The sequence below is a fragment of the Glandiceps talaboti genome, chromosome 8, assembly GCF_964340395.1.
Source record: "Glandiceps talaboti chromosome 8, keGlaTala1.1, whole genome shotgun sequence".
In the NCBI taxonomy this organism is placed as follows: Eukaryota; Metazoa; Hemichordata; class Enteropneusta; family Spengelidae; genus Glandiceps; species Glandiceps talaboti.
In genome coordinates this window covers 10,052,362-10,066,491 of record NC_135556.1, presented here as the reverse complement: position 1 = coordinate 10,066,491, position 14,130 = coordinate 10,052,362, and the positions used below count along the sequence as shown (strand labels likewise).

Genomic DNA, 14,130 nt, shown 5'->3' with positions numbered 1-14,130 from the left:
AGAATGGATGCGTAACATAGTGTCAATGTCATGGTCAGCCATACCACACAGAACACAGGTCCAATTGTCACCTTCCATCCAAAGAGTCGTACAATTTCAAATGGCAGAATGAAGATTCCTAACTGAAGATCTGATGCTGCCAAGTTGATTATGAAATAATAAGAATGTTGACTCCGTAACTTTTTAAAAGCTACGCTAGAAATCAACACTAGACTGTTTCCAGAAAGAATAACCAGGGTGATGCATATCACTAAACAAAGCTCTAGAATGATAGTGTAAGACGGCAGAGCTGTGGTATCCGTGCTGGATGTGGTAGAACCGTCAGTAGGTATCGTGGGAGTTGTTTTAGTAGGGAACTGTTCCCCAGGTATCACAATCAACAAATCAAACATATTTCTCCAAGTCGAGAAATTTAGAATCTTTAGAAACCACAAAATTGACTCTTACATCAGGATGTGTAGATGTTGCATTCGGTGTAAAGATCCGTAGTGAAATGATTATCGTGCATATAGTTCGGAAGCTGAGTTTATTTGATAAATACAAAACTCTGTCAGCATGTGTTCTGTTCCCACCATTTTGGGCCCATGTTAACAAGTTTATTTGAGGTGAAGGTTGAAATGTGTGACAGTGTTATCGCACCATTTGTAGCGCATCCTCTCTGACAGCAAAATTATTTTGTGAATTCAAAAAGTTAAAATACAATTATCCACTTGAGTCATTTCTTTGGAGCTTGGCAATAGAGATAAGAATAGCATATGCAAATACAAGCTATGAGCTTTGCTGTCAAATTTTGTTTGGTAAATGTCAGACAACTGTCTAGTTGCCATGGTTTATAAAGAAGGACATCATCTGACACCAGTCCATCAATTAGCATACCTGGTTGCCTAGCAACCAATAAAAGATTTTGTGACAGTAAAAATATGACTTAATGTTGTATGCGCATTGAGAATGGATGGAAATCACTAACTTTTGTCAGAAAATTCAAACCCAGTGTCAATTAAAATGAATTTTAAAAAATCAGGGGTCATGGACAAATTTTAAAATATATGTCACAATAATACTAGAAATAAAATGTATTTTAAAAACCGATGTGGCCATTGAATGCTATGTTAACTCTAACTAAAAGATTGTCAATTTCATTGACAACAAAGCAATGAACCCCAACCACCCACCCACCCATCCCAATTTCTTTTTTATTATTTCCAACGGACCAGGAACAGGGTTTCATGTTTTCATATGGCAAAGTTTGGAGAGATCAAGAACTTTGGTTTTCAGGGAAATTCCTCTACAAATACAAGATTTGGTTGAAAATATTCACAGAAGTATTGTCATAATATTTTGAAGTGTGTGATCCATGGTTTTATACCACACTACTGACATGTACTGTGCCTCTTCTGGACTTGTTAATACAAGGTAGAAGTTTGCAGTAAGCTTGTTTAAAGTCTTTGTTGTGTGCATAAAGTAAAGGGTTGACAGCAGAATTACAGTAGCCGAGCCAGCTGCAGTAGTTTGTCATATGCCCTAAAAGCACAGAGTTTGGATAAAAAGCATGAAATATTTGTGTTAAAAAATACGGCATCCACATGACACAGAATGCCAGGGCAAGAAACACTGTAGTTAGAACAGCTCTTAAGGATGGTCGTCTCGGACAAGAGTTGCGGGATTGTGCCCAGATCTTTGTTCTTTGCTTCTTAGTGATACAGTAGATTTGAATATTGGTGTAAAAGAGAATCAGAAGTGGAATAATAAATCCTATGGTTACAGCAAATAAGATCAATGCAGGACTCCATTTAGTTTGACAGTGTGAAGCCGATTCACTTGTTGCAATGTTCCCAAGTATCGCTGGAAACCATGTCACTAGAGCTGAAAATACCCACAAAATGATTATAGTAGCAACTACTTTGCTTAGTGTTAGTTTGTAAGAGTACTGCAATGGCCATGTTATGTTAGCATATTTGTCTAAACTGATGATAACTAAATTGAGAATTGATGCAAAGCAGAGGAACAACTGAGAAGAAAGCCAAATGGTGCAGAATGTGTCCCCAAAATGCCAACCATTCATTACCAACTGGAGTAGTTCAAACGGTAATATGAATATTCCAAGCAGGAGATCTGTAACTGAGAGGTTTATGATGAAGTAGTTGGATATCTGTACATGCAGTTTCTTGTACAGTCTGAATGATAGTAATACTAGAATATTACCAACAATCACAGCAATGGTGATGAGAGAAAACAACATGACTTCAAATACTGGAAACAGACAAGACCATCTATCCTGTCCATCAGAATCTGTTGAGTTGTTCTTCATTGCAAAAGCAATGAAACGATTTCTAGGTGACAGAACCTTTAGCATTATCATGATCCTATGTGGCATATTTAGGCAAAGTTTTCCTGGAATTACTGAAGGTACCTTTACCTCTGTGCAGTGTATAAAGCTGCAGTGCTTGCATCCACTGTCGTCTGTGTAAAATCTTGAAGTTACACAAAGTCATGCAACAGCTCTCGACAAAAATGTGATCGGGTTGGTTATCTCTTTATAAAGTGGCAGAGATCAGCGTAGCATCCATGAAAGCTCACTTTTCCTTCTCCTGTTTGGTTCATTCAATATTCAATGTTTTGTTCTGTCATTGATTACTGCTTATTGGCAGCTACTAGCTAGTAAGTCCAGGCAGGATATAAATCTATAGAACTAGTGTGGTATATTAAAATCAATCAAATCCAAAATTTACATACATCGTTTACCATACATCGTTCATGCTGTCGATTATGATGTTGAACCATCAGCGTGTGCGCTTTACACATTAAACAGTTAGCTGATGAATTGTGTTGTTGATCACACATACATCAAGAGTTATGCCAATGAATTCCCTGTCATTTTCACCTGTGAAGTTCCATATCCATTCCTTCTAATAGTAGAAGAAAACGATTTCCAATTCAAGCTGGGATATTAACAAATGAAAAACCACACCTTGCTCATGCAATTTAATCTTGTAAATATGTACTAATAATGAGTAACCCACACCACAGCCATTAAGTTCTTGACACCATGTGACACTTGGAGTATATGGTTGGTTGTCTGTACCAGATAGGAAGTGCCACTTGTAGAGTAAATCGTACGATTAGATCGATCTACACAGTCACTTAGAATGCTGATGAAAGACTGTTAAAAGGTAGGAGTTGACCAAGGCAACCTTTGGAGAAATATTCTTTGTGCTATCAATCTATCTTATTTTCATTATATAGTCTACTCCAAGCATAACTGTCATGTGCAAACAAAGGTGGGATTTACATAGTAATTCTTTTTGCTTTCCATGGTAAACATGTTTTTCACTTTCACACGGTGTCTTAATATATTCTTATCGCTTTCCATGGAAAACATGTTTTTCACTTTCACACGGTGTCTTAACATATTCTTATCGCTTTCCATGGTAAACATGTTTTTCACTTTCATATGATGTCTTTATATATTCTTTTCACTTTCCATGGTAAACAATGTTTTGATTATAAATGAAATATGGTTAGTTTTCTTCAACACCTAGTGCATGTAAAACACAAGCCAGAGGTCATGCCTGTTATGCAGCAATAAATGATAAGAAAAAGATGAATAGTGCAAAATATATATAGGTTGCCTTGGTCGACTTCTACCTTTGAAACAGATCAAAAGGTCAATGTTAAAAAAAGAACTTTGAACTGCTTGAGTGTTATAACCTTAAAGTTTGTAAATCGCATTACTGTTGATGTGCAAATCTAAAATCACTAAATTGTTACAAATCTCACCTGACTATTCTAAGCAACTTATGCTTGTTTCATTTAGTTATTAACATGATGATTCTTGTTTCTTTGTCTTTTTGAATAAAATGATTTCAGCACTTAACCAAGTTCTGTTTTCTACATGAAACTGCAGCTAGGATTCAGGATCCAGACCAATCTGATTTAAAATTTGATGAAAGGAATCAGCTTAATGTCATATAACGTATATCTACCTTTATTTCCTTCTTATCTTTTATTTTTACTGTTCTCATACTAGGCTGCGCACCTCCTCCCAGAATGACAACAGCAAATACAAACAATTCTGCTTCGCATTTAAATCAGATTGGACACAGAGTCCCCGACATGTGATCATGACAACCAATTGCTCCATTAATAAACTGTTACTTACATTTCCTGACAGTCATACAGTCAACACTTCACCACAAGATTTCATTACATCTGTATGTGTGTGTGTATTAAAGTATTAGGTGAAACAAATACTGTCCAAGTCACGACCTGATCTAAAAACACATTAGCCTATATATTGACAGGTTGATGTACTCAAGAAGGTGAATAACAGGTGAATAAGTCACATCCATCTATTGAGCATTTTCTCTTTGACCAATTTTGTCAATAATAAAAATAGTACAAATCATTTGTAAAACTTGCCCAAAACATTGTAAATTTAGTGAATTAGTATACTGTGAAACTGCATTAATATCAATTTTCTGGCATATCTAGCCCAGTTTGTCTATACGTATATTTTTAAATGAAAAATTAGCAATTAAGCTAATAATGGTTTTGTTGTTTCAACATTTGCCATTAAGTGTTTTACATAGACCTAATACATGTACATACTTCATTCTATACAGTCAGACTTTAAGTTCAACAAGCATCTTAGACCCATACATATTTCATTTTATATTATTAAACTTTAAGTTCAACAAGTTTGATTGTGTAGTATTCATACTGTTGTGAATGAATTGTTCACAAACGTTTTCGGTTTTTTTGCTTTAATATGATCATGTATATCAATATGCCTACAATGCTGCATGGAAACATCGTACAGTTATGTTTACTTTAAATGATCAGTTTGACGTCATTTTCTCTGGAGTGAATTGTTTGTTGTGTAATCATATCTAATTCCATTTCCTTGTAAATTCAAAAAAGTTGAGGAGAGTTTTCTGTGACATAATCATACCATTTATCTCTGATAACATTTAATATAATGATGACGTATATAATGCCTTATATTCATGGCAACAATTTTATAATTGAACATTGAACAAGTACCTCAATTAGATACATAACTCATCTTGTTCTGGCGCAACATTATCATGAAACGTGAGTAATACTCATTAAATAATTATGTACCAGAGATTACTTGCACTGGTGCGTGCACATACTGGTGGTATTTCCACTGCAGTGCATTACTGAAAACATTATTGCATACCTTCGGAATTGAGGACATGATCGTTTGCTACACACGAAATATGATTTTTAATTTTTATGATTTTTATGGAAATTGGCCATTTCAGATAAACAGTATGAAGAAATAACAGAACTCCATGCCATGTTTGTTCCAGTGTGCATACTCAGGGTATTTACACTTGTGCTTGCAGTGTTTTCTGCTGCATTTTCATGAGCATACACTCACTACACTCGTGAAATTACAGGCCCAGAGAACACTGCAATCACTCATGCAAATACCCCAAGTACGCCACACTTGCGCTCACGTATCATGGGGTTCTGTCATATACTTGTTCACACTATATTTTACAATGTACAATAAGTAACAAAATCATGTTCGATATTTAGCTTCAAGTTGGCAATTTACTGATTTGAGATTGTCCTCTTCTGTATGCAGACTGATATAACAGCAATAAACCGGCGTCAAATTTGAAATTTGTCATGAATTTAAGTTATCAGTAATGATCCAAGAGGTTCATGTAGTCTACTTTGAAAATGTCAGTCGTGTGGTGCCTAAGATTGACCTTCACAAGGTCATACAATGTCAAGGTGCTCCAGGGCAACAGAGCATTATACAATACATACAGATAGTCAAGAACTAAAAGTCAACATGTCAAGTTGATTTTAATGTCAGCCATTAAAGATGATGAATCGGGTAGCTATGAAGTATGTACAGACGGTCTCCTAGCAGTGAAGGAGTACATGTACTAGCATTAGGTAATACATTTACCATGCTACACTCTAAACAGAAAAGGGGAGAGCACAATTTATCAGAACTGTTTTATTCGAAGCTTAGTGTGTTGTTCCAATGAAAAGAAATTATGTGTCACTTATAGCAGTTTGAGATTCAAAAATACAATAGTGCTGTTCGTGAGACAAAATGCAAGTTAAAACAATATGCAATAATCCAATACATCATATTGATGTTTTGAATAAACTATTAACTGATGATTTAACACCCATGTTTTGTTGTCTTATCAGTCATTGGATTAATTGTTCTGTTTTTTTCACAGCACAAGAAATATTGATATTGTGTATGGCATTTGAATGATACATTAGGAAGTACAAGTACTCCCAGTTACATGTTAGTGTTCACTGGTCCTATTTGATACAGTCACCTGGAAACCAATAAGAAACGTACTGCACATGCTACACTTTAAGATAGCCTGATGGAATGAATATGGGTTTCTTGCATCATTAAATCTACATGAAATGAATGTAGTCTGCCTCAACAAAAATCTCACTAACATTGTTACAGTTTTTTGTCTGGCTAGACAAAATATCCCTTTGATGTTGTAAATCTTCATCTTGTCTGGTTTGACACAGATCTAATTTATTTTTCCGCATGTCTGGCATGATGAGCTGAATTAAAATTGTTACATTTTAGACAATAGACTGTCTCAAAAATATCAAAGAACGTGCCAACTTTAGGTTTATCATGGACGTATAAAGTTGCCGATGATCTCCTGACATAATGGTAGCTCATGCAAAGAAGTGTAACAATATTGATAAAGATGTTTGTCACACCAGACAATTGACGAAACGCTGTTGGTAAGATTTTTGTATAGCCAGACGATAAAATGTAGCAATGCTAATGAGATTCTAGTCGAGTCAGGCGGTGTTTTGTTTCAGGGTCTATGATTTTTGTTATAACTTGCAACAATGCAGACATCAATATATTGGCATCCGTGTCTAGTTGCCATACATTTAAATGATTTTATTTCATTTAGACAAAATGTAGCAAGATATTGTGATCTTGTAATCTTTAAATTGCAGTTTCTTATTGGTTTCTGCATGATTGTATCAAACAGAGCCGGCAAACACTAACATGAAACGGGCTGTAAATCCAATAAAATGAACAAATCTATATCAATAAGTTATAAACATATGAAATGTCTATCACAACACAGAAGTTTCCTATATGCTCTTTGGAAATCTTTGTTATATGCATAAAGTAAAGGATTGATTGCTGCATTACAGTAGGCTAGGAGACTAGAATAGAAGTGAATCTCAATAACAATTGCTGAAGTAGGATAAAAAGCAAGTATGATTTTGGTAATATAATAAGGCAGCCACATTATACAGAATAGTACAACGATAATAGCAGTGCCTTTAATAGCTCTGAATTGAGCTTTTCGGAAACATATTGGATACGTAGAGGTCTGACTTTGAATGCATACTCTCTTAGCCTGGTTACTGACAATCCTGAAAAGTCTTTGGTTGGTGTACGCTAATATTAGAAATGGAATCATGAACCCAAGAACAAACCCACATATTACCCACCATTCCTCAAACAATGGTACACATATATTATTCTCAATAAACAGTGGATAGTCCGGAATACATGTATATCCACTCATATTGGGAATGAATGTTACAGTAAATGGAATGATCCAGGTGGAAAAAACAGCAATCTGGATTGTTCTCATTTTGACAATGTTGATGTACATAAAGGGATACTGAATGTTACAGTATTTATCAATGATTATAACAACAAGACATAAAATTGATACAAAGTTAAGGAAAACTTCACAACTGATCAGTAACAGACATAATGTAGTCCCCAAGTTCCAGAATTGTGATCTCAGTTCTCGTAGCTTAAATGGCATTACTAAGACTCCAAACAAGAAGTCAGATACAGCCAAGTTAAGTGTTAAGTAGTTTGTCTTTTGTGATTGAAGTTTCTTGAAGACAATGAATGCTATGATAACCAATCCATTACCAAAGACCATAGCAATAAATAGGATGAAAACAAGCAGGATTTCCCAAAGCCCATTACTAGTTCTACTGTACTGGATATAATTGTAAGCAGAGTCATTTGATGTCATGCCATCATCATCTTCACTAAAGTTCATGATGTAAGAAGGGAGTTCAGACAGGTGGAAATCCATCGTATGTGTTTGAAGCTGATAATGATAATGTCTTGTATTTAGAATGTCAGCTGGGCAGGATCGGGTTCCACTGGAAGTGAGACTGTCAAAAAACACACACTACTAAGATGTTCCGGGCATAAAGAATTCTGAAATCTCATGTGCCCATTTCTGCCTCAAAGTATTCCATTGATCAGCAGTTGGATGTTGATAGGTACATGTGTATAGAACAATTCATATCAGTTTAAATCTCAATCAATCTCTGTGTCCGCACAACTGGAAAGTGGATACCAAATTTGTTTTGCCAGTCCCACATTGTAGGTGTATGCTCATTGCTGTATGACGGGAAACATGTTGTGATGTAACCAGAGACTTGTTTTTTGACCTTGTTCAAGCTAGTGTGTGGCAGAAACTATCATACTGCATACAAACCTTACTCTATGGTCATGCAAATGATTATACAAATAGAACTATTACCTAAATTGCAGGAATCAATCTTTAATTTCGTGCTCTGTTGTTGGGATAAGTTGGACATCTGAATAAACTTAACTACCTTTAAGTATTTACCTTTGCTGGAGTTAGTCATTACTTTAACAAAGTTAGATAGAACAATACAATGATTTAGCCATTACATGTAATTATAAATAATTGCAATTTAGATTAATTTGTACCAGAATGAAAATAGAATTACTCCTGCGTAGGGATTGATGGACAAGGAATAATTGGAATTATACACAGTTTAACTAAACTTAGCAAAGTTTAGCAAACATTGATGGATTTATCAAACATGTTTTAAGAATTGCATGGCATGCAAGTCATGATTTTTGCGTAAGACTGCAGTTACTTTGAGATAAAAACAGCTATTACTATTTTTGCAATAAACTGCTATGCTGCACTATGCTATGAAATTTACACACTCACTCACTCACTCAATCAATCGATTGATTAATTGATTGATCAATCAGTCAGTCTTTATTGCATAACAAAATGCCATATAAAGCATAGTAAAGCATACAAAAATAACATACAGAAATAATGTGAATACAATCCTTTAGCTGACTACTGGAGGACGGTTTACATCAACAAGAAATTTTCAAAGAGGAAGTTTATCATCCGAGGTCAAAATATGCAAATATTTACTCTTGTCAATTAAGGAATGAAAATTTGAATTTAATGACAAAGAAGAAAAAAGTGCCTTTCTTTCATTTGTATAATGAGAACAAAGAATAAAATGATGAAATTTATCTTCTACCATATTTTGACATGTTGACCTGGTGATTGTCTTTACTGTCTAAAACAACTAGTGGAAGCATTCAAGTTATACATTCTTAAAAAACAGATGTAATTTTAAGATATGGACAGCTATCCATAATTACACTTCTCATGCCTATCAAATAGTATCCCATTCAATAACAAGGAAAATAGTTCTATCCTTGATATCTTGGATTCTACGATCTTTGTGATCTAATATTGCAATGAAAAATCTTATGGTAGGCTTGTCTGAAATCTGAGTTCCTTGCATAAATGTATGGGTTCAGTGCAGAACTGCAGTGTGCTAACATACTGAAAACATAGAGTAGGCTATTGATGATACTGTGTGAACAACTTGTACAGTAGAAATACAGTATCACTGAAATGAAGAATGGAAACCACAGGAGACTGAAGGTCAATACCAGTATCATAGCAGTAGTTGCTGCTCGTGTTTCTGCTCTCGCAGTCGATCTACGTACAAATACAGAGTTTCTCTGCTGAGCACGTATCCGTCGGGCTTGACTTTGCACAACTAAAAATATGCGAAGATTAACATATAGCATGATGAGGAAGGGAAGAAAGCATCCAATTATCAGTGCAATGATGCTCCACTGTTCTTTCCAAATATAACCACAAGAGTCAGATGGTTTGTTGTCTACATCATTATCTGAATCAACTATTAGTTCGGTAACAGATGGTAAAAATGTAATGAGTATAGATAATGCCCATACACTTACAACACCTAGGATAAGTTTGGTATTTGTCATACGGCTATCATATTTTAGTGGGTATACAATGTATACATATCTATCCAGTGTGATCAGAACTAAAGTGAGAACGGAGACACTGTCTAAACACATGTCTAGAGATATCCATGCTGCACAGAAGACTTCACTTAAGTTCCAAGACCCATTCAAGATGGACAGAACGATATGAAATGGCATTATCACTGTTCCCATTAGGAAGTCAGTTATTGTCAAACTAAGGATAAAGTAGTTTGAAAGTCTTTTACCAAGTTGTTTGTGGAAGAATAGAAATGAGAGAAGGACAACTGAGTTGCCAAAAAGTATTGCAAGTGTTATAATGATCATGGTTATTGTCCCAATAGGGTTGATATTGACACTGCTAGGAGCAGGATGAACATTAATGTAACTAATGTTACACTGTTCTTCACCGAATGCCAACTTCTCTGGTCTGCTGCTTACAAAAGCAGTCATCATCCAAAGTTGTTTGACGTTCACGATGTCTTGGATGTATGTACTGGTTCTAAATCACATTGGAGTCCAAGTCAGATAACCAACAAAAGTTTGTTTTATAAATTTTCAGTCAACTTCTCCGATATCAACAATTTTGAGTAGTGATTTGCCTGGTTTGTTTTAGTACCACTGCTATAGTGTCCACACTCTTTCAGGAGCTTGCCCCACACATTTTCAGACACATATCCAAGTTTTGCCAGCCAACAAAGTTTCCTTCACAGATACAGACCACTTTGTATTTTGTTCACATTATTGGACATCACAAGCTAGCTACCCATCACCAGACACATATCCAAGAGTTGCCAGCAAGGAGAAATCCTTCAGATGCTTAACATTAACTGCTAGACATATCAGAACTAAATGATAGTTTCACCCTGAGGCAACACCTTTTAATCTTCTCAAAGAAATATTTGCCACAATCATTGTCATGACAATTACAAAGTGTTTAGTGGGGAAAATAGGTTTGGAAAATTTGATATATATTTGGATTTTGTGTAGGCTAAGATCAAATTACCAATTGAGATTCTGAAAAACACATCAATCATAATAAATGTTATTGAAATGTTTCATTTGCAGTGCTTTGCTTGATTTGTTTTTTACCAAAGTTGTGGCAAATAATTTACTTATTATTGATCTACGCACAAAAAGCCACATTTACATTTACATTTTCTTGGTTTGAATAAGATGTTTTCATCTAAAGTGTTGAAGATGGTGTTTGGAAAATACAAACGTGCAATACAGATACTAGAAAATGCCACTTTATCTTGTATGTACAGTGTAGAATACGTTTAGCTATGAATTCTCAAAAGTGATTACACAATGTCAGTTTTCCTTGATTAATTTTCTCCTATCATATTGCTAACTCAACATCTGCAGTCCTATGAATGAGATAATAATAATTACACATTAACTTATTATCTGTGAGACATCAATGAATGTCAAAGTATATGTCTCTATTAATGTTTAAACAGACAGTGAACTCATTGTAGAGACAGTACATCAGATATGAAGTCAGGTGGTGAAGTGGTTGCTAATACTAAAGGGCGGCAAGTCTGTGCCTTTGTTTGTGACTGATGGGGTGTGGCCACCACAAAATGACATATCTTTTAGTTTCTTCTTTGGTCTGTGCAAATCAAATATTCTGGTTAATGAAGTAGATTTGATTTCCTATCAGTTAATATTTAACCTAGTTTTAGTGTACTTGAACTCATAATAGAGACAGTATCACAAGTATGAAATGGCTTCTTTAATGTCTAATCAAATCAAATATTCCAGTATCTCTTAATAATTTCATTTCATTGTGAATCATATTTGTGTGTGTGTGTGTGTGTGCGCGCGCATGTGTCCATGCGTGCGTGAATGCAATATAATATTTAAAAAATTTGCCCTCCAATTTGACTTGTTTATCATTTAACTCATCGTTTTATTTTTCTCTACTGCACTATTGAAACTATTTCAATCAGTCTGTATTTTGGAAGGTCAAGGCAAATCATCATTTTGTCTGATGTCACTTATGTGGATGAGACAACTGCCCTCTAGTGTTATTAACAGTTATAATCTGATATACTTCCTTACTCGTTTTGAATATAGTTGATTTAATGAATGTTGTTTCTTGCCATATTTTGTCCCGACATCAAATGCAGACATCAAAACATTGGCATCTGCATCTGTGCACCAAGTTGCAGTACGTTTAATTGGTTTGTTTGAATTTGACAAAATGTAGTAAGAAATTGTGATCTTCGTACCTAAAAATGCACAATGCACTGTTTCATATTGGTTTCTGCATGGCTGTGTCAAACAGAGCCAGTGAACACTAACATGAAATCAGTGGTTCTTGTACATTTGCAAGTACTCACAAAACTAAGTATATGCATGTTTCTTCTGTACCAGGATGTGCATGTACAATTTATTATTATTATTATTATTATTACTTATTTTTTGTAAGAAAATGTGCAACACATGCATCTCAGCGCATTGTACAGACTAAAGTTAAAAAAATTGCAAAAGTAAATAAATGAGGAAAGATAATAACAGCATACATAGAGGGACTAAGTATAAAACCAACCCATTAAAATAATTCACATTGTGTAAAAACCAACAAGTTAAAATCAATCACTTCCAATAATTACTTGAAATGTTGTCTAAAAAGACGCGTCTTTAAACTACGTCTAAAAATGTCAACAGTCTTTGCATTTCTTATTTCAAATGGAAGTGAATTCCACAGAGAGTCCTGTACAAATCTGTCCTGCTCACACTTTATAAACCACATTGATTAAGCTCTAGGGAATAATATGTTTCTGTCATTTAACAGGTTATGCTGAGAGATTCTGAAGGAGCAATGAATGATTTCAAGGTTGCCTGTAAGCTGAGTCCACATTCAGCACATGTGTTTTTTAATCGTGGTAATCTGTATACCTCCATGGGTCAGTATGATAAAGCAGAAAAAGACTACACACAAGGTAAGTCATCCACACAATGTGTGATTGGTTAATAATAGTAATATGGATGAGAAAGGGGTATTTATTTTCGGACAATTAATAAATAAAACAACTTTAGTATATGTGTATACTTTAACAGCAATGTGAAAAAAAAACATAGGCCGAGTCCAAAAACCCAAACAAAAAGCATGCAAAACTTGTTATGGTACTTACATGTACTAGAAAGTTATTAAGTAAATAAACTGATTAAAAAGATATTTCATTTCGTGATTCTTTAAAAAAAAATACACTCATTAAAGACTATGTCCACTAATGGTACATTTTGTATTTAATTATTTATTTGTTTTTTTTAGTTTTTTGCATTTAATATTTTCTTTACACTGCCCTCAAGTTACTTTGCTTTAATAGTAACGTTGTAACATTCCAGTGTCTACGGGGTCAGACTCTACTAGCATTATGCTATTTTTCTAACTCCCATTACCTAAAAATCAAACTGTATCTACTTTATTATGCAAACTGTAAAATCTTATATATATGGTGATAAACATATAATAATGTTTCATCACAAGTAAACACAAGTAACATACATGGTGATGTTTCTATAGACTAAGGCAAGAGACAGACCCATGCACAGACTGAAAATTGTGTTTATCCAGGTTGTTCACAAATCTCTTCCTTCGTATTTGCTGTATATTATATTACCAACAAGGAATATAATTGAAGTATTGAAATCAAGACACTTACATCATCACTAAGTATTCTGGTAATGGGTTTAAACAATCTATCACTTCTCCCTAAGTAATGACACTACAGTATATGCTATATACATCTACCTAAGAAGATATCCTAGTTTCAGCTGTAAATATCTTAGTACATGACTGTCATAAAGGTATTGATTTTGGCTTGGGTTACATTTCACTGATCTGAAAATATACTATTATAAAGTCAATCCTATTCACATCTTAACATCTTAAATATGTATTGGGAATTTTTATTTCGCCAAAAATTATTACATTCGCCAAAAGGTTACCTTCAAATTCTAATTTTGGCAAAGGGAATAAAACTGAATTTTTTTACTGAAAATATTGATTTTGC

The 14,130-nt window shown here is 34.4% G+C and overlaps 2 protein-coding genes across 2 annotated transcripts in view; one reads left to right on the top strand and one right to left on the bottom strand.

Moving 5' to 3' along the window:
* LOC144438458 (uncharacterized) overlaps positions 1-14,130 on the top strand; it is a 59,883-nt gene that overhangs the window by 44,837 nt on the left and 916 nt on the right. The window contains exon 51 of the mRNA XM_078127487.1: positions 12,909-13,056. Within this exon, the coding sequence (XP_077983613.1) occupies positions 12,909-13,056 (148 nt within the window). The remainder of the gene's footprint in view (positions 1-12,908; positions 13,057-14,130) is intronic.
* Positions 7,098-8,075, bottom strand: LOC144438664 (D(1A) dopamine receptor-like). Its single transcript, XM_078127811.1, has one exon. The coding sequence runs from the start codon at positions 8,073-8,075 to the stop codon at positions 7,098-7,100; it is 978 nt and encodes a 325-aa protein (XP_077983937.1).